General features: G+C 44.2%; 1 protein-coding gene across 2 annotated transcripts in view; it reads left to right on the top strand.

The window, feature by feature from the left end:
• The window catches only part of pard3bb (par-3 family cell polarity regulator beta b), a 1,003,167-nt gene that overhangs the window by 320,221 nt on the left and 661,408 nt on the right, over positions 1 to 21,538 (top strand). For both annotated transcript variants that reach the window (XM_055638338.1, XM_055638337.1), the window contains exon 3: positions 3,982 to 4,153. In XM_055638338.1, the coding sequence (XP_055494313.1) occupies positions 3,982 to 4,153 (172 nt within the window). The remainder of the gene's footprint in view (positions 1 to 3,981; positions 4,154 to 21,538) is intronic.

Below are 21,538 nucleotides of genomic sequence, written 5' to 3'. Positions count from 1 at the left end.
CCTCACAGACCTAGATTTTGCTGATGACATTGCACTACTAGCAGAGTCAAGACACACCCTTCAAGAGATGACAACCGCACTGGAGGAGAATGCATCATAGGTTGGATTAAAGATCAGCTGCCAGAAGACTAAGACCATGCAGACTGGAGACCAGCAGCCAATAGACCAATTGATAATCAATGGGGAACCTGTGGAAAGCGCCACAAGATTTACCTATTTTTGCAGCATGTTCACAGTAGATGGAGATGTAGAGGTCGACATCAACTCTCGAATTGGTACAGCTGCATCAGTCTTCAGTCAAATGTAGCCAATATGGTCTAGTGGCGGGATATCCATGATGCTAAAAGTCAAGCTCTTCCCGTCCGTAGTCCTCCCTACAGCCCTCTATGCCAATGAGACATGGAAAATCAATGTGAAGATAAAAATGAAATTGAATGCATCCCAACAATGCTGCTTGAGGAAGATCCTGAAGACTAGCTACAGAGACCACATCACAAACGAGGAGATCTACCGTGAAGCTGCAACAAAGCCTCTCAGCCAGGACATAGAGGTACGCAGGATGAAATTTGCAGGACATGTACTCAGAATGTCACCAGAACGTGCACCTAAGATAGCAATGACAAGGCAACCTGACAGAATAAAGAAAAGAGGCCGACCAAAAGTCACATGGAGGCGAACATTCCAGAAGGATTTGGAAGCCCGGGACACAAGCCTATTGACGGTGGAAGACGTCGCACATAACTGAACAGAATAGCGAAAGCTTGCTGCCCAATGCACTCAACAGTGTGGGAGGAACTCAGTCTAAGTCTACTTGGCTTTCTTGTAGCTCTCCTGATTTCCACCATGCTACGTGAAGAAATACTCCTTAACCTGTCCCATAATTGGCCTGGTTCTTATTTTAGGATCATTCTTAATTCACTTCTATATCTGAACTTGCCTCCAAACCTTCAGTTCTCCGGGTTTCTGCTTCCTTCAAGAAGTGCATAGTTTTTACCGCCGGTAATAGCTAAAGGAGTTTGGTCAAATTGTGTTCGGCGATGCCCTTGTGAAACTTACTGGAACATTTTGGAACATTAACTGCACAATTTAAATACAAAGAGTTGTGACAAGGCAGCCACATGATTCTTTGAGCTGCAGGTATTGTTTGAAAGTTTTCCTTAAAACTGATTGAAGTGAAGACCTACAGTATCACATCTTGTTATTTGAACATTAGGAAGCAAATGATAATGATCTTGGGAATTGTGAATGGTTCATGTTTCACTTTGTTCAGTTAGCTATGGATCTAAGACCAATTAGCTGAACCTTTGTTCCATGTAGTCAGATTTCCCACTGTCCACATCATGTTGTGCATCCCGACTAATTTGTCTATTGATTTGTTTGGTTACCTTTTATTTTTGCATTGATGTACCAACAAGCCCCGCAGAGCTTGTTTTGGAGCCGTGGGAAATTGGTTAGCCTGTATCACCAAATGTGACCACCATTTCAACAATTTCATTTAGACTTGATATTTCGGTAGAGTTGGTAACAAAGAGGAAAATTAGAACTTAGATTGTAGAACATAGAAAAGCGCAAACACAAAACGCTGGAGTAACTCAGTAAGTCAGACAGCATCTCTGAAGAACATAGATAGGTGACATTTCAGGTCGGGACCCTTCTTCAGACTCGAATATGCATAGGTGATGTTTTTTGGTCAGGACCCTTCAGAGTCCTGGAAACATCACCTATGCATGTTCTTCAGAGATGCTGCCTGATCCATTGAGTTACTCCAGCTTCCTGTGTGTCATCTTTTGTAAACCAGCATCTGCAGTTCCATGTGTCACCATAAAAATGCACAGTGCAGGCACCATCATGTCTGCGCTGATGATGATGCCAATTGAATGAATCCCTTTTGCATGCACATGGCCTGCATCCCTCTATTCCATGCCTGCTCGTGTATTTAAATGTCTCTGAAATGGTCCTATCAAATCCTGTTCTACCACCTTCCCTGACACCACATTCCATCACCTACCAATCACTGATGAGGCAGCCAGCATCATCAGCGACCCACACCATCCTGGCCACACACTCATTTCACCACTGCCATCGGTTAGAAGGGACAGGAGCCTGAAATATGTAACGTCCAGGTTCAGGAACAGCTCCTTCCCTACAGCCATCAGGCTATTAAACACTACAACCTCAAATAAGCTCTGAACTACAACAGATTATTATTATTATTATTATTATTATTATTATTAATTATTATTATGTTTTTTTGAGTGTCTGTACGTGTGTGTGTATAAATATATATATATATACACACACACACACACACACACACGTACACGTACACACATACTCAAAAACAAACAATAGTAGTGCAATAATAATAATAATAATAATAACAGAGGGGGAAGGGGGAGAGAGGGGAAAAGGAGGGAGAGGGGGTTGGGGGAGGGAGAGCAGGGGGGAGAGAGGGGGGAAGGGGAGAGAGGAGGGTGAGAGGGGGAGGGGGAGAGAGAGGGAGGGGGGAGGGGAGGGATGAGGGGGCAGAGAGAGTAGGGGGGAGAGAGAAGGAGGGAAGTAAGGTGGGGTGGAGAGAGGGATGGAGAGAGGAGGGGGTAGAGAGGAAAGCCCAAATCTCGTTGCGCTAATGTGCAATGACAATAAAAGATATATTATTATTAGGAGGGGGGAGAGAGGAGGGGGTATAGAGGAAGAGGGGGTGGAGAGGGGGGGAGAGGAGTAGGGGGGGAGGGGAGCTGGGCGGGGAGTGGGCTGCGGGGCCCACAGCGAACGGGCTGCAGGGCCCATGGCGAGTGGGCTGTGGGGCCCACGGCAAGCGGGCGGCCAGCAGGCTGAACGTTGAAAACTCTGCGCAGCTGGCCACGAGGAGCAGAGCCATTGTGAAGTCATCAGCTCGCTTTAGCTCGTTAGATTTTAAAAAGATCTCAGATTGGTGAAGAATTTCAAGAAATAAGTCGGGAAATAATTAATCAAATTTTCAAATGAGGCTATTTTTGAGATCATGAGGTAAATCTCTACCGGAATATGTAAAATTTTCACCGTTAGCACATCGGGTTTTCGAGGAGATGTGAATCAAACACACAAGCAAACTAACAAGCAAACAAACACAACATAAACATCCAAGATCAAGAGTTTTATAATAGTATAGATATATATATATGTATACATATGTGTGTGTGTGTGTGTACTTGTGAGTATGTGTATATATATACACACTGAACTTTTTTTTCTCTCGTTTATCATATTGTTTACAGTGTACTATGTTTACATATTCTGTTGTGCTGCAGCAAGTAAAAATTTCATTGTTCTATCTGGGACATAAGACAATAAAACAGTCTTGACTGTAAAAATAATTGCCTTGGACGTCTTCTTGAACTTTCCCCTCACACCTTTGCTCTATGCCCTCTAGTATTTGATATTCCTCAGAATTTGATGTATCTTAACAGGTTGCCCATCAGTCTTCAATACTCCAGAGAAAACAATCCAATCATGAAGTACATGTTTCCAGCATCTTTATTCTTACTTGTGAAGCAAAAGGTACTGCAATACCTAGTTACATTTTATTATGGCATCTTTTTTGGTTGGTTGTCCCCTTAATCAGAGGGTGAATTATGCCAGTGTGTGGTCAGCATGCGTTTCAGTATGTCTATTTACAAGGTGCCAGATGGCATACTGGTCAAAAGGTGTAAAAGCCCACAAGATCCAAGGGATAGTGGCAAATTCAATCTAAAATTAGTCTAATATGAGGTAAAGATACTGGTTGATGGGTGTTTATTACATTATGGAATTTCATGTTAAACCAGTAAAGGTTTCACCAACATTAACCTCAAACTCCACGGGTACATTTTCAGAAGTGGTTTTCAATTATGTTGGTGAAATTAACATAACGATTACCAGATTGAAGGTGCCATAAACATACAAGATGCAAAATAATAACTCCTGCTTATGTTCTTTAACTTTATCTTTGTTTTCCTGCAGCTTGTGGCTGTGTATGAAGAACACGAGGCACATCGTGCGGATGAAGTCGCCGATGGCAGTGTGACTGACAGGCATAGTCCGGACACGTTTGAGAGAGAGCTTGCAGCTCAGCTTGCAGCTTTTCAACCCATTACAGGAGAAATCGAAGTTACCCACTCCGCGCTGAAAGCCAGTAAGTAGACTGCTTGCACAAAGCAGAGTTGATGCATATTAGTCTGCACTCAATGCACTCTGCTGCCACAATACATGTTGAGTTGAACTTAATGCTGTGGGTATATGTGCACCCTCTTACCCTTATACAAATGTGGTAGTTATTATCAGGCAACTGAATCATCCTATCAACAACTAGAGAGTGATCCTGAGCTACTATCTACCTTACTGGAGACCCTTGGACTATCTTTAATCTGACTTCACTGGACTTTATTTTGCACTAAACTGAATTCCTTTTATCATGTATTTGTACACTGTGGATGACTCGATTGTAATCATGTATAGTCTTTCCACTGACTGGTAAGCACACGGTACAAACTAAACAAAACTAAGCTAAGTTGTCCATATTGTCAGTGGCTTCTGGCATTCTGGTAAAATTTAAGCCTGGTTAAAGTCACCACGACAACTTTCACCCACTTATAAAATGCATTAGTTCAATCCACTGAACCTGGAATTTGGTTTACATTTTCAGATATTGTTGTAGTCCATTGTCTAAGTCTCTACCTGAATGTTTAAATATCATTGAATGCTTTCTATCTTTCTTGATTTGAATTTAATTGAAACATTAACATAAATACATTTTATTTGGCAAGTATGTATACATACAAGGAATTTGCTTTGGTGCTTTGCTTGCAAGTAACAACACGATATACGGTAAACAATTAAGAATAAAACATTATAATTTAAACATATGAAGAATGAAATAAAATACCAGAGCAAAAGGAGGCTACAGACTTTTGGTTGTTGAGTAGAGCTACTGCTCGTGGAAATAAGCTGTCTTCATTTGCTAACTGGTTTATTTTGCACTGCATCCTTGGGGTGCTAGTTCCCACATCAACGTGGCCACCTGACTCATTGAATAAGTGTGATCAGGGGTTGGAGATCTCTTATAAACAAAGAAATGTTCCTGGATGTGAACCGACTTGAACTGATCTTCTTTAGCAAAGTCATAATTCACATTTGTACTCATGTTGTGTTCCAGCACTTGGGAAGGTTGAGTTGCAGGACCTTGGTTGGGTGTAGCTCTTTCCAATGTTTAAGCAATAATGCTAATGGAGAACATGTGTACAGTTGGGACTGTGTTTAGTGACATTGCAACTGTATGTTCTGATGCTCTCAGGCCCAGTCTTGAACAGTGACAAAGTGGGGATTGTACATGGTGGGGATTGTTTATTGCTTTTTGGCCAGAGGAAAAATGGAAATTGGAAATAAAGGAAATGATACTTGGGTACAATTTATTGATTGCCTGTTTGGATATAATTATACTGACCTTAACTCCGCTTTTGTAAAATAAGGTTTTTCAGTGTGAAGTCTCAGTTAATTTGCGGTCATGTTCTCACTGTTGGATATTAAGAAGGGAAGAAAAAGAGCATCTGGGTCACATTAACCTTTTGCAATCTTCACATGCCCTGGGTTTATCTATGTAAAGAAAACACGGGTCAACTGATGAATGCTGAGGAAGCAGTAGGTTAAAGCTCATGGTGTTTTCCTCGGGAGTGAGAATTGACCTGTGACTGTCCACGAGGGCCAGTGGAAATTTCCAGTGCTGATTTGTGAAAAACTATATGTTAACCATTCTGTGAAGTTTTCTCTTTGTATGTGTTTGTTTTAATAGCTGCAAATTGTACTTTGCTTTAAAAACATCCAGTTTCAGCCCTAACTTCAGTTGACCACTGTGAGTTTGACCTTAGATCTTCCAGCCGCAACCATCTCTAGTTTAGAGCTGGCTTATGAGAATGATTTGAAAATTCTTTGGTAATATTGAAAATAGATATCATGTGTTTATTTTGATTTGGCAATCGCAATTTTAGCATTGCGTAACCAATGTTAGCTATTCAAGCAAATTAACAAAACATTGAGTTGGACAATCTAAAGTTGCATGCTTAGTCTAATGCAACAGGATGTATGGTAGAAAACTGGGGGAAAAGAACAGATTCCCATACCTTGTTCATCTTCCTAAATATATTACCTCAACCTTCTCTGGACCGGAATCTATTTGCCATTTTGATGGCTCTATTGACACCTTACTGCAGCCCAGAACTTATCTCTCACAATTTTGACGTTTAGTATCATCTGCAATCTTCATAATATCAAAATCATTAATATATACCATGAAAGGTAAAGGACCCAATACTGAGCCCTGCACCCAGTCCTACAGATAGTAAAATTCGTGTTGAACATTATACTTTACTTTCTCCCACTAACCCAATGTCTAATCCAACATGCCACTCCCCATGGATTCTATAGGCTTTTACTTCCCCGATCAATCTACTCTGTAAAATGCTTTACTTTTCCACATGGACTACATCTAATGAAGAACTCTCATTGAACCTCTTTTGCTACCTCTTCAGAAATATTCATTTAATGGGTCAGAAATAATACGTGCTAACCAAATCCATGGTGATTGTTGATGATCTTCCACCTCTCTAAATGCAGATATAGATTTATGCTGTACCTCAACATTTTGTGGGTGATGATTTGAGGATGCAGACAAGTATGATATCATGGCCATTACTGGAGCTGTCCTAGCGATGATGTGCAAGAGGGGAGGGGGGGGGGGGCTTCTCTGTTTTCAGGACGCAGAAAAGTGAATGGATTTTTGACTGCAGAGAAGAATAGAACAGATGTTTGTGAAGGAATTAATTAAAACTGGGAGGGGGGTACACCATGCTGGAAAGGTCAATTGGAAAGGTTTCATGGGTTAATCTGAGGAACAAACATAAAGGGACTATCATATTGCAACAAGCATGCTATCAATTCCGGACAGGGGAAAATGGAAAGAGCAATCAGGTTAGGAAGTTATTGTACAGCAACAAACAATGTGCTGAGGAACTCAACAGGTCAAGCAGCATCTGTGGGGGAAAAGGAAGTAGTGATGCAGGGTCTCGACTCAAGATGTTAACAATTCATGTCCCCCACAGATGCTGCTTGACCCACGGAGTTCCTCCAGCAGAATGTTTATTGCTCCATATTAAAGCATCTGCAGTCCCTTGTGTCTTGAACTAATTGTAGACAATCAGGCTTTCAATATTGGATTGTGTAGAGTGCTCCACACAGTTTGATTGTGATGACTGTAAGCTCTGCAATTGAGAACAAAAGATGGATGCAGAGGAGGCCAGAACTGGTATGGGAGAGGAAGATATGCAAGGACAAAGTGTTGGAATGAGATCTGTTGACGTAGGTTGGATTTGGTTATTTGAGGGAGTTGTAAAGAACAAAGACTTTTAAATAGATTTAGTAAACCCTTGGTTTAGCCGACTCCTTTATCGCAGACTTTCGTTATAGCGGACGGACCCCCCGGGTCCCACTGCCTCCTCAGCCACTTACAGCTCCAAATACTGACGTTACCCCCAGCTCGCTTGGTGCACCAGCGAGCCCTTCTTCACACATCGCATGGTCAGTTTGACACGGCTGTTGTTGCGGCTCAAGTTGCAGCCCATGGGGCCGCACTTTCTTCAGGCTGCTGTCATCGACAGAACACGCTTTGCCATCATGGGGCTCCCTCCCTCTCACAAGCTGCTTCTTCTTCCTGTTAGCTGTCACTTTTTCCTCTTCCCTGTCCACTGCCGCATCCTCCTCTTCTCCCGTCACTCCGTCCACGTGGCATCTTTCTCTCCCTCCCCTCAACTGCCGTCTCCACCTCTTTCTCCTGTTGCTTTGTCCAATCCACCTCTCCACAACCATCTCCTCCTCTTTCTCCTGTCGCTCTGCCCACTCGCCACTCCCTTCTTCACTGCCACCTCCTTCTCCTCCTTCCCTGGTGTTGCCGACATACTCCACCTTGGAAGATGCCGGCAACTGTGGGCATGATGGAAGAGGAGGCGTCAGAGTGGACAAAGGGACTGCCATCAGGAAGAAGGGGTAGTTGGTGCGGGGTGGCGAGAGCCCCACAGCGAGCGAGCGTGTCCTGTCGGTGGTGGCGTCCCGAAGAAAGCGCCGTCGGTAGGGGCGACAACGTGAGCCGCAACACCAGCTGCAGTAGTTGGTGAAGAAGGGTTAACTGACGCAGACCAGCGGCATCCGTGCCCAGTTTTAAGACGAAACAACACATAGTGCCAGAGGATCTCCGCGAACTGAATCAGTCTGAAGAAGGGTCCCGACGTCACCTATCCATGTTCTCCAGGGATGCTGCCTGAACTGCTCAGTTACTCCAGCAGTTTGTGTCCTTTTGTGGATTAACCATCATCTGCAGTTCTTTGTGTCCGTCCACGTGGCATCTTTCTCTCCCTCCCCTCAACTGCCGTCTCCACCTCTTTCTCCTGTTGCTTTGTCCAATCCACCTCTCCACAACCATCTCCTCCTCTTTCTCCTGTCGCTCTGCCCACTCGCCACTCCCTTCTTCACTGCCACCTCCTTCTCCTCCTTCCCTGGTGTTGCCGACATACTCCACCTTGGAAGATGCCGGCAACTGTGGGCATGATGGAAGAGGAGGCGTCAGAGTGGACAAAGGGACTGCCATCAGGAAGAAGGGGTAGTCGGTGGGGGGTGGCGAGAGCCCCACAGCGAGCGAGCGTGTCCTGTCGGTGGTGGCGTCCCGAAGAAAGCGCCGTCGGTAGGGGCGACAACGTGAGCCGCAACACCAGCTGCAGTAGTTGGTGAAGAAGGGTTAACTGACGCAGACCAGCGGCATCCGTGCCCAGTTTTAAGACGAAACAACACATAGTGCCAGAGGATCTCCGCGAACTGAATCAGTCTGAAGAAAGGTCCCGACGTCACCTATCCATGTTCTCCAGGGATGCTGCCTGAACTGCTCAGTTACTCCAGCAGTTTGTGTCCTTTTGTGGATTAACCATCATCTGCAGTTCTTTGTGTCAATTACATACAATGACAAAGCCGTACTCAGTTATAGAGGACAATTGACAATAACGGACCCCCCACTATGTTCCATTATAACGAGGGTTTACTGTATCTAAAGGATTACATTGACAGAAAAAAAGTGAAAAGGAAATGTCATTAAACAACTGGGAGAATTTTAAGGCATGAGGTTAGTAAGATAGAAGATAGATAGAAGATAGAATACCTTTATTGTCATTCAGACCTTACGGTCTGAACGAAATTTCGTGCCTGCAGTCATACATACAATCATACAATAATAAACAACACTAAACACAAATTAACATCCATCACAGTGAGTCCTCCAAGCACCTCCTCACTGTGATGGAGGCAAAAATCTTAGGGCTGCAGTCTCTTCCTTCCTCTTCTCCCTCTGCACTGAGGCGATACCCCACCGGGCGATGGCACAAACAGTACCGCGGCTCACCGAACCCCGCAAACAGGCCGGCTCAAACACCGCGGCCCGGGGTGGTCGAAGCCAGAACGCCGTCCCAGCCACTGAAGCACCGTCCCAGCCACCGGAGCACCGTTCCAGCCCCGAGCCGGATCGCCTTCACATGAGTGCCGTTCCACCCTCGAGCTGGGCCGCTCCGACGGGAGCGCCATTCCACCTCGAGCTGGGCCGCTCTCACGGGAGAGTCTCAGCCCCGAGCTGGGCCACCCTCACGGGAGCGAGCCCAGGGCAAGTCCTGACTTGCTCTGCCTCCGGAGTCACGAGGCCGCCAGCTCCGCCATTAGGCCTCAGCGCAGACGGAGGCAGAGAAGGGGGATACGACAAAAAAGTCGTATCCCCCCGAAGGGAGAGACAGCAAGCCCCGTTTCAACCCCCCCCCTCCCCCCACATAAATACAACCTAAAAACAAAAACTAAAACTAACTAGACAAAACGAAAAAGAAACAACATAAAAAAGTAAAGACAAACGGACTGCAGGTGAGCCGCAGCCATTTACCAGCGCCGCCACTTCCGGTGGCTGACCAGCCAAGCTTTGGAGAATTAAGACCCAGGTGTCCAATGATGTGGAAAGTCATTGACTGCCAATGGAGAAATTACATACATACATGATTTAAGTAGTGTAAATAGATTTTCTTTTGAAAAATGCTGCCAGATTGTGGTGACATTTTGCTAGCAACTGGGCAGGATAATCTTAAATATGGAAACTCAAGAGACTGCAGTAACAAACAATCTGCTTAAGGAACTCATGTAGGATGGAACTGCAGATGCTGGTTTAAACCGAAGAGACAAAAAATGCTGGAGCAACACGGTGGGACAGGCAGCATTTCTGGAGAGAAAGAATGGGCGACGTTTCTGGACAAGACCCCCCTTCAGACATAGATAAGGAAGTGCAAGGTGTGAATGTCATTGTATATTTTCCTTGAACTTCATCCCCTTTCACACCTTTTCACACCTTACACTTCCTTATCTATGTATCTCCCTCTCCCCTGACATCAGTCTGAAGAAGGGTCTCAACCCGAAACTTCACCCATACCTTCTCTCCAGAGATGCTGCCTGTTCCGCTGAGTTACTCCAGCATTTTGTGTCTATCTGGTGGAGGAACTCAGCAGGTTAGGCAGCATCTGTGATAGACAATGTTTCAGTTGGGACCCTTCATCAGACTGAATAAATATGTCCTTTCTTTAAACTTAAAACTCTGAGAAAAATGGCATAAATCAGTGCTCTAACTCAGGCTTCTGGACCTTTAGATGAATAAGCGATCTTATGCTCACCCAACGGACACAGAGATTGCAACCCTGCAACATTCAGGCACAGTATACAGTTTCCGGGAGGCCTTCATTGTGCCCAGAAACATGGCCACCGAGGTGGCCCCCAAATAAGAATGAAATGAGTGGGTCTATGACCCAGCTTCCCAACCATAGCAGGCTCTTGGTCAATGTATAGCCTCAGTAAATAAAATTGAGGGCTTAAAGAGAAGATTTATTTACCAAAGGGATGCTGAGTACTTTGTTTCATCGAGACATGGCTCATCCTCAGCACTCCAGGCTCTGACTTCCAGCCTGAAGGTTTCTCGATCCATTGCGTGGGCCAGTATGCATCATCAGGAAAATTGAGTGATGAATGTCTCACGGTAATCTCTTGGCGCTGCCCCGACATGAGAGTCTCGTGCAACTCCTCCTCCCCCCCCCCCCCCCCACCTGGAAAATCTAGCAGTGAAATGCCGTCCCTTCTACCTCCCAATGGAATCATCTCCATTGTCATGACTGCAATGCACAGCCCACCCAGACAGACATTAGGTTACTTAAGAAATTGTACGCCGTGGTCAACAACCCTGACACCTTCTCTATTATTGCCAAAGACCTCAACAAGGCTAGTTTTAAGAGGAAACTTCCAAACTACCGTCAGCATATCTCCTGTAGCATCAGATGATTGAACACTCTCGCCCATTGCTAGTCCACTGCCTAATGCTCCATCCCTCACCCGTACTTTGAAGAATCAGACCTCCTGCTATGCTCCTTCTTCCTGCATTTAAGGGCCTGTCCCACTGTACGAAGTAATTCAAGAGTTCTCCCGTGTTCTCCCCCGATTCGAGCTTGTGTAATGTACGTAGCGAGTACGTAGGGGCTCGTACGAGTAAAAAATAACAATTTTTTTCATCACGAGCATTTTTACACTCATGGACATTTTTCACAGTTGAAAAAACGTCACGAGTTTACCGGATTTCCAGAGTACCTACCGTTACTCGTACGATGACATCCACGAGCTCCTACGTACATTACACTACGTACTTATCGCTACGAATCGCTACGTACACTACACAAGCTCGAACCAAGGGAGAACTCGGAAGAACTCTTGAATTACCTCATACAGTGGGACAGGCCCTTAAGGCTGCAACTGAAGAGCACAGCTCCAGTGTTAAGGATTCTATAGAGCTTGTCAGGGGAGGCAGAGTTTCAAGTTTATGACTGCTTGAATGGTAGACTGGGTGATGATTAAGGATTCAAAAATGGACAAACAAATACATCAAGATTTTTGCCTTCCATCACAGTGAGGAATGTGGGGGAGTCATTGTGGTGGATGTTCATGTTAAAAATATATTTGGGTCTCATTGCTCTTTATTGGTATGACTGTATGGCAATCTGAATTTTACTGTACTTTAATTGGTACATGTCACAATAAACAAATCTTGAAACCTTAAAACCTTGACATTATAAGAAAATATATGGAGGAGAATGTTCCTTACCAGAAACTTTGGATGAACCAGGAGATCTGCGATTTACTGAAGACAATATTTGTGGTAGTCACGGTGCTGGGACCGCAGCTATTTACAATATTCATTAATGATTTAGATGTAGGGATTAAAAGTAACATTAGCAAATTTGCAAATGACACAAAGCTGGGTGACATTGTGAACTGTGAAGAGAAGGCTATGAGGATGCAGGGTGACTTGGACAGGTTGGGTGAGTGGGCAGATGCATGGCAGATACAGTTTAATGTGGATAAATGTGAGGTTATCCACTTTGGTGGCAAAAACAGGAAGGCAGATTATTATTATCTAAATGGAGTCAAGTTGGGAAAAGTTAAGTACAATGGGATCTGGGGGGGTCCTTGTTCATCAGTCACTGAAAGTAAGCATGCAGGTACAGCAGCCAGTCAAGAGTGTTTTATTGTCACATGTCCCAGATAGAACAATGAAATTCTAACTTGCTGCAGCACAACAGAATATGTAATCATAATAAATGATATAACAAAAACTTAGAAAAACCCCCCAACAATAACAGTGCAATAATAATAATAATAATAATAATAATAATCGTCTATTGTAGTTAAGAACTTATGAGGTTGTAGTGTTTAATAGCCCGATGGCTGCAAGGAAAAAGCTTTTCCTAAACTTGGACGTTACAGTTCTCAGGCTCCTGTACCTTCTTCCCGATGGCAGTGGTGAGATGAGTGTGTGGCCAGGATGGTGTTGGTCTTTGATGATGTTGGCTGTCTTTTTGAGGCAGCGACTACGATAAATCCCTTCGAAGGTGGGGAGGTCAGAACCGGTGATGGCCTGGGCAGTGTTTACAACTTTTTGCAATCTTTTCCGCTCCTGGACGTTCAAGTTGCCAAACCAGGCCACGATGCAACCAGTCAGCATGCGCTCTACTGTGCACCTGTAGAAGTTCAAGAGAATCCTCTTTGACATACCGAATCTCCGTAATCTTCTCAGGAAATAGAGGCGCTGATGTGCTTTCTTATGATTTTATCAGTGTGCTGGGTCCAGGAAAGATCGTCGGAAATATGCACACCCAGGAATTTGAAGTTTTTGACTCCACCATCGTCCCATTGATGTAAACAAGATTGTGGGTCCTCAACCTTCCTCTTCCAAAATCCACAATCAGTTCTTTGGTTTGAAAGCAAATGTCATGTTGGCCTTCATAACAAGAGGAGTTGAGTATAGGAGCAAAGAGGTCCTTCTGCAGTTGTGCAGGGCCCTAGTGAGACCACACCTGGAGTAGTGTGTGCAGTTTTGGTCTCCAAATTTGAGGAAGGACATTCTTGCCATTGAGGGAGTGCAGCGTAGGCTCACCAGGTTAATTCCCGGGATTGCGGGACTGTCATATGTTGATAGAATGGAGTGGCTGGGCTTGTATACTCTGGAATTTAGAAGGATGAGAGGGTATCTTACAGAAACATATAAGATTATTAAGGGTTTGGACACGCTAGAAGCAGGAAACATGTTGGGGGAGTCCAGAACCAGGGGCCACAGTTTAAGAATAAGGGGTAAGCCATTTATAAAGGAGATGAGGAAACACTTTTTCACACAGAGAGTTGTGAGTCAGTGGAATTCTCTGCCTGGTGGAGGCTGGTTCTCTGGATGCTTTCAAGAGAGAGCTAGACAGAGCTCTTAAAGATAGTGGATTCAAGGGATATGGGGAGAGGCAGGAATGGGGTACTGACTGTAGATGATCAGCCATGATCACATTGATTGGCGGTGCTGGCTCGAGGGGCCGAATGGCCTACTCCTGAACCTATTGTCTGTTGTCTATTATCAAGTCAGATGATCTCGAGTCGTATAGAAGCGCAGGTATGACTTCCAGAAAGCCATCACCATTGCAGAGACAGTTCTGGACTAAACTGGATGCTCAGTAACTGTGGTAGGGCCTACACACCATTACTTCCAAGAAAGTGACACAGAGTAGCTCAGGTGACAGTGATGCGTCATTACCAGACAAGCTGAATGCTTTTACGTTCGCTTTGCAACAATGATGTACCTTCACAGGGACCCGGCAACACGGTGATCTCCGTCTCAGAGACTGACGTGGGAAGATGCTTCATGAGGGCGAACCCTCGTAAAGCTTCCAGCTCTGATGGCATACTTGACTGCATTCTCAAAACCTGTGCAAAACCTGGCGAGTTTCCATGGACAACTTCAACCTCTTTTTACTGAGGTCCGTGGTTTCCATCTGCTTTAAAAGGACATTCATAATTCGGTGCCCAAGAAGAGCAAGGTGACGCCTCAATGACGACCATCCTGCAGCACTCAGGTCTATTGCGATAAAGTGATTTCAAAGATTGTTCTAACACATATCAACTCCTGCATCAGTAATGATCTTGAACCACTTCAATTAACCTACTGCCACAGGAGACAAGGTGGGCCAAAGGGCCAGTTTCCGTGCTGTACAGCACTGACTCTTTCAGCGCAATGAAGTATGTTCAATGTAATTTGCAGCCTCTATGGTATCACAAACAGCAAGGTGCTAATGACTAGATAATCTTTTTACTGAGATTGATAGATAAATAACTATTAGTCAAAGGAGCTTCTCTTCCATCTAAAGAGGGCATGTGGAACCTTGATTTAACATCTCATCTGATAGGCAGTAAACCTCATTAGTGGATGTGCCAGCTTAAACGATGTTCAAATCTCTGAAGTGATAGTCAAACCCACGGTTTTCCAAGAGCTGAAATGATAATGATGTCCTGAAAGTGTTGGTTATGTCATAAGATTTGAAGTTGGGTTGGTGTCAAAAAGGCGACCAACACTGTGGCCCATCAGCTTTCGAAAAATGTTGTCAGAGGCAGAGCAGGTAACAAATATATTCATACGGAAACAGTAAATAAGTATCTATATCACAAGCAAAATAAGAGCAGCTGTTTTTTTCTACTGATGTGTGAGCTATGTTACAACTAAATTTATTAGTTTGTGTGAAATGAGATCAGAAATTATTTAAAAATCTGAACTTCATAAATTGTTTCTGTTTTTCGTAGATGATATGTCACGTGTATTAATTGTCTGAGGTTTCTCCTTTCTAATTGTTTTTCTGTACGGTCTCACAGAATAAGGCTGTAATTTCTGCACCCACCTCATGTACCATGTTTTAATATTTAATATTTCCTTCCAATCCTGTGTACGACTGGGAAAAAGATGAGTTCATCTTACCAAAAGTAGTTGTTGCTATGCCGATTAATTCCTTTAATTAACAGGAAAGATGCATCTACATCTGATGTCCGATCAAGAACAGGCTTGGAAGATTATTTTGGATATATAAATATAGACATGATGAAAACCATTCTCTGTAAAACTGTAATTCGAATCCTGTTGGGGATCATAAAAATGTCATCAATGGAATGCCATCACCCTTTGCAGGAAAAATGGTGTGTAATATTACATTGATGTTCTGGTCTTATTAAAGGTTATTTTTAGTTGGGGGAACAGTTGAGAAATTCCAGAATTTTCATCAGGCATGTTTATAAATGTTTAATCCCATTAGGCTGCAAATTCATAAAAGCATAATATTTCTTGTTTTATTTTCTGACCATTTTGGAGGTGAATTACTTTGAGTGGGCTCACAGTTGTGCATGACTTTGAGCATGGGCAGTTGGTCAGTCTCTTTTGTTTATTAAAAATGTCTGTTTTAGGTTTGGGGGAGGGGTGGGGGAGTGGGGTAACATTAGCTGGGCAATGATAGAACTCTCCACACTTTTCATTAAGTGATCGGGCAATGTCAAAGTTTGTAAGAGACATGAAAATCCCTCTGTCAGGAACGAAAACATAGGAGAAGGAGTGGAAATGTTCAGCAGACCAGACAATGTTTGTGGAGAGGAATGGAGTTCATGTTTCTGTCCTGTCCGAAGAGTGTTTCCAGCATTTTCTGTTTTCATTCAGATACCCAGCAAATGCAGTTTTTTAATTTATTTTCATGGGTAAGGGGCTGATATCAGGAAATGAACATGCAATTGGGCTCTTCTTCCACCACCTCAGCCTCCGGGCCTTTTTCTAGGGAAAGGAGTCCTCCCCACCCAGTGATGACCCCTTCGCCCATCTCCAACGGACCCCCTCATCTTGGACTTCCCCGGATGGATGGCCCTCTACCTTCTTTGGACCTTTTCATTTCCAACCGCCGGCGGGACATCAACGGCCTCACCTTTTTCACTCCCCTTACTTACTCTAACATCTCCCTCCCTGAACGTACTCCCGTCCGTTCACTCTGCAGCAACCCCGACTTTATAATTAAACCCACCAATAAAGGAGGTGCCGTGGTAGTCTGGCGCGCTGACCTCCACCGGACTGAGGCCAGGTGGCAATTCTCAGACACCTCCTCCTACTTATCCTTAGACCATGACCCAGCAGATGAGCACCAGGCCTTAATCTCAAACACCATTACTGATTTCATTACTTCCGACTCTCTGCCCTCTAAAGCCTCCAACCTTATCGTTCCCCAGCCCCGCATGGCTCGATTTTATCTTCTCCCCCAAAATCCGCAAACAGAACTGCCCTGGCAGACCAATTGTTTCTGCTTGTTCATGTCCCACCAAATTAATTTCCACATACCTCGACTCCATCCTATCACCCCTAGTCCAATCCCTCCCTACCTATGTCCAAGACACCTCACACGCTCTTCGTCTCCTCAATGACTTCCATTTTCCAGGCTCCCACTCCCTCATCTACACTATGGAAGTCCAGTCACTCTACACCTTCATCCCCCACCAGGAAGGGCTTAAAGCCATCCATTTCTTCCTCGACTGCAGAACCAGCCAATTTCCATCTACCAATACTCTCCCCCGCCTAGCAGAGCTAGTCCTTACCCTCAACAACTTCTCCTTCGACTCCTCCCACTGCCTCCAAATTCAAGGCGTAGCTAATGAACGCACGTCATGGGCTCTAGCTATGCCGGCCTCTTTGTAGGATACGTCGAACAATCACTGTTCCAGGCATACACTGGCCCTATCCCCGAACTCTACCTCTGTTACGTTGACGACAGCATTGACAACAGAACTCTACCTCCTGCACCCATGCAGAACTCACTGACTTCATCAACTTCACCACCAATTTCCATCCTGCACTCAAATTCACTTGAGCCATCTCTGACATCTCCCTACCATTTCTAGATCTCACCGTCTCCATCATAGGAAACAGACTGTTGACCAACATCTACTATAAACCTACTGACTCCCATAGCTATCTAGATGACACTTCTTCCCACCCTGCTTCCTGTAAAGACTCCACTCCCTACTCCCAATTCCTCCATCTACGCCGCATCTCCACCCAGGATGAGGTTTTCCATATCAGGGCATCGGAGATGTCCTCATTCTTTAGGAAACGGGGGTTCCCCTCTTCCATTATAGATGAGGCTCTCACTAGGGTCTCCTCGATATCCCGCAGCTCAGCTCGTGATCCCCCTCCCCCCCATTCTTAACAAGGACTCTTGTCCTCATGTTCCACCCCATCAACCGTCGCATACAGCATATAATCCACCAACATTTTCGCCACCAACGGGATCCCACTACTGACCACATCTTCCCATCTCCACCCCTTTCTGCTTTCCACAGAGACCGTTCCCTCCGAAACTCCCTAGTCAACTCGTCCCTTCCCACCCAAACCACCCCCTCCCCAGGTACTTTCCCCATGCAACTGCAGGAGATGCAACACCTGTACCTTTAACTCCCCCATCGACTCCATCCAAGGACCCAAACAGTCTTTCCAGGTGAGGCAGAGGTTCACTTGCACCTCCTCCAACCTCATCTACGGTATCCACTGTTCCAGGTGTTAACTTCTCTACATTGACAAGACCAAGCGCAGGCTCGGCGATCATTTGGCTGAACACCTCCGCTTGTCCATCTTAACTTACCTGATCTCCTGGTTGCTCAACACTTCAACTCCCCCTCCCATTCCCAATCTGACCTTTCTGTCCTGGGCCTCCTCCATTGTCAGAGAGTGAGGCCCAGCACCAATTAGAGGACAGCACCTCATATTTTGCTTGGGTACCAGCGGTATAAATATTGACTTCTCTAACTTCAAATACCCTTGCTTTCCGTCTCTATCCACTCCCCCTTCCCAATTCTCCCACCAGTCTTACTGTCTCCGACTACATTCTATCTTTGTCCGCCCACTCCCCTGACATCAGTCTGAAGAAGGGTCACGACCCGACGCGTCACCCATTCCTTCTCTCCAGAGCTGCTGCCTGTCCCGCTGAGTTACACCAGCATGTTGTGTCTACCTACGATTTAAACCTGCATCTGCAGTTCTTTCTTACACATGTAATTGGACATCACATTTATTAAATATATTAATATAAATGTGGAATTTTCCATGAAAAATGTGTGTCACAGCATCCCAAAGGCGTGCAGTTTTATAGGTTAATTGGCCTCTGTAAATTGCCCCAGTATGTAGGGAGTGGGAAAGTGGTATAACGTAGAAATAATGTGAACAGTTCTACAATGCACAGGGTGAATGCACAGTTTTTCCCCCCAGGGTAGGGCAACCCTATTGGTTTAGGATGGGGGGGGGGGGGGGGGGGGGGGGGGGGCAGTTCATAAGAATCTGAGAGGCACTCGTAGGGTGTTGGATAAATGGAATTAGCTGTCATAGGAAGTAGTTGAAGCAGTTGAACAGCATTTAAAATACATTTGGACATGCACATCATAGGGAAGGTTAGAGGATATGGGCCTAATGGGGGCAAATGGAACTATCTTAAATGGGACATCTTGGTTAGCATGGATGAGTTGAGTTATTGTTGGCAGGTAATCGGTGGGCGTAAGGACCTGATTCCATGCTGTATCTCTAAACTAAACTAAACTGAGCAAAACTAAACCAATGGACTGTATAAATGTTATTAAGAATATTTTGAAGCAAAATATGAAGCACTTTGGTAAATATGCAGAGTTGAGTGGTTTTCTATCACCCAAAGGATCAATAATTGAGAATGGTGATTTTATGTAATTGAGGATGGGATCCAAGGAGAGCTAGCTAACTCCAGGGTAGGCTTTATAATAGGAAACAGAGGATTGGGGATCAGTATGGGCACAATGCTGTTTCTCATTTAAATTAACTATTTGGATCAGAATATACAAGGAATAATTGGTACGTTTGCAGATGACATGAAAATAAGTGGTATTGTAGACTGTGAAGATAGTTACCTACTGGGCTGAGGAGTGGCTAATGGAGTTGAGTTCTGATAAGTGTTGCATTTTGGGATGTCAAACCCAGGCAGATCCTTAGTAGGACTCTGGCGAATGTTGTAGGGATTGAGGAGTACGGATACATTGTTCCATGAAAGTAGTGGTGAAGATGGCTTATGGCTTGTTGGCATTGATCAGACAGGGAATTGTGTATAGAAGTTGGGATGTCATGTTACAGTTGTACAAGATGTTGGTGAGGCCCCACTTGGAGTATTGTATTCAGTTTTGGTCAATCTGTTATAGGAAAGATGCCATTAAGCTGGAAAGAGTACAGAGAAGATTTACAAGGGTTTTGCCAGGACTTGAGGGCTTGAGCTAAATGGGCAGGATGAGCAGGCTACTACTTTATTCCTTAGAGCACAGGATGCTGAGAAATGATCTTATAGAGGTGTATACAATCCTGAGGGCATTAGATGTGGTAAATGCAGTCTTTTTCCCAGGGTATAGGAATCAAGAGCTGGAGTACATAGATTTTAGATGAGAGGGGAAAGATTTAATAGGAACCTGAGGGGCATTCTTTTCACAGAGCGACTGCCAGAAGAGGTAGTTTGAGCAAGTACAATAACAACATTTAAAAGACATTTGGACAGATACATGGATCGGAAATATTTGAAGTATTTGTGTGAAAAGCAGGCAAATAGAATCTGGTTAGTTTGGGCATCTTGACAGAGTGGCTGAGTTGGGCCGAAGGTCCTAATTCTGTGCTGTATGCCTCTAACTATGACAGGCATCAGGATATCAAGGATGTTCTCGGCCATAATATCTTTGTATATTGTGTTGAACAGCCCACCTGTCTAATAGTCCAACTTTTGCTAGAGTTGATGCCTGGCCTGATGTTTAAAATTTCAATTGAATTGTTTAAGTGCAGACTAGAGCACTTGCAGACTGTAAGAGCAGTTGTCACAGTAACCAGATGGAAACTTCTCGCAGCGATCGTCTTGTGGAGCGAGGTGGCAAGCCATCATTTCGCAACAGGCTTCTGGTGCAGGCGTTAGCAGTAGCTCATTAGGCAATACACTTGCTTCCGATACAGAAGGTTATGTGTTCGGGTCCTATTCACACAGAAATAAATTAGGTCATGTTTTGCTAAGATTTGAAATTCATGGTCACACTTTGAAGATGCTTTTTTTTAAACTCATTTTTTTGATGGTGGAAGAGGCATCCTAAATGTGTAGATTGCAATTTTGCTTGCACACAATTTCAGACATGGTTTTATCAGTTAAGGTAGAGGAGGAAGAATGGAGACATGAGAGATTGCAGATGCTGGACTCTTGAGCAAAAAACTAAGTACTGAACGAACTAAGCGGGTCAAGCACAAACTGTGGAAGTAAACGACAGACATTCGTTTGGGTCGGAACTCTTCTTCAATCTGAGCCAAAGCATTCCCTCCACAGATGCTGCTAAACGTGCTGAGTACTTTCTGTGCCTTGTTTTTTTGCTGGAGATGGGCAGAGCTGGGTCCACTGTGCAGTGAGAGTTCAAAACCATGTATCCTTTGTTACACTGCTACTTTAAATTGATTATTTTGTGCAGTGTGAATGTTGCTTTTGCAGGAACGTGAGTGCAGTGTGAACATTGCTTTTAACCTGTTTGCACCATGTGGCCAGGTTTCACAAGCCTGCTGTCATGCTTAGAGCATTTTGGTTAAAAGAGAAAGATGATGATGTCAGTTAAGCAACAGAGCATAACTAACACAGCACGAAACACATCCAATAAATATTTATGGACATGTAGCATAAAAATACCTCTCTTCAAAATAATTACAGCCTGTGAAATGTGCAAATGATGAAGGACTTAACCCTAAACCATATCTTACAAGTATAGCACTTGGCATTGTTGCACAGAAGTAGTAAGATTACCTTATTCTTTTACTTTTTGATTTCTAATTTGTTCCTTTCTACTCTATTCACTTCCTTCAACTCAATCACTTCAAGGAATCATTTGATGGTGGGCAGTTTTCCGGTTACCTGCTGTATGTTGGTTGTCTTTGGGCCTGGATTAAAAGTATTAGAAAGAGGTTGGTTGCAGAGTTAAATTAAGGGTTTGTTAAAATTGGCTCGCATTTTGTTGAGTATAATAAGAGCTGGTCTAATTAAGGGGGTAAATAATTAGGAGA

Source organism: Leucoraja erinacea, chromosome 7 (genome assembly GCF_028641065.1).
Source record: "Leucoraja erinacea ecotype New England chromosome 7, Leri_hhj_1, whole genome shotgun sequence".
NCBI lineage: Eukaryota > Metazoa > Chordata > Chondrichthyes > Rajiformes > Rajidae > Leucoraja > Leucoraja erinaceus.
Note: the sequence above shows the minus strand (reverse complement) of the source record. Positions and strands in the feature narration are given on the sequence as shown.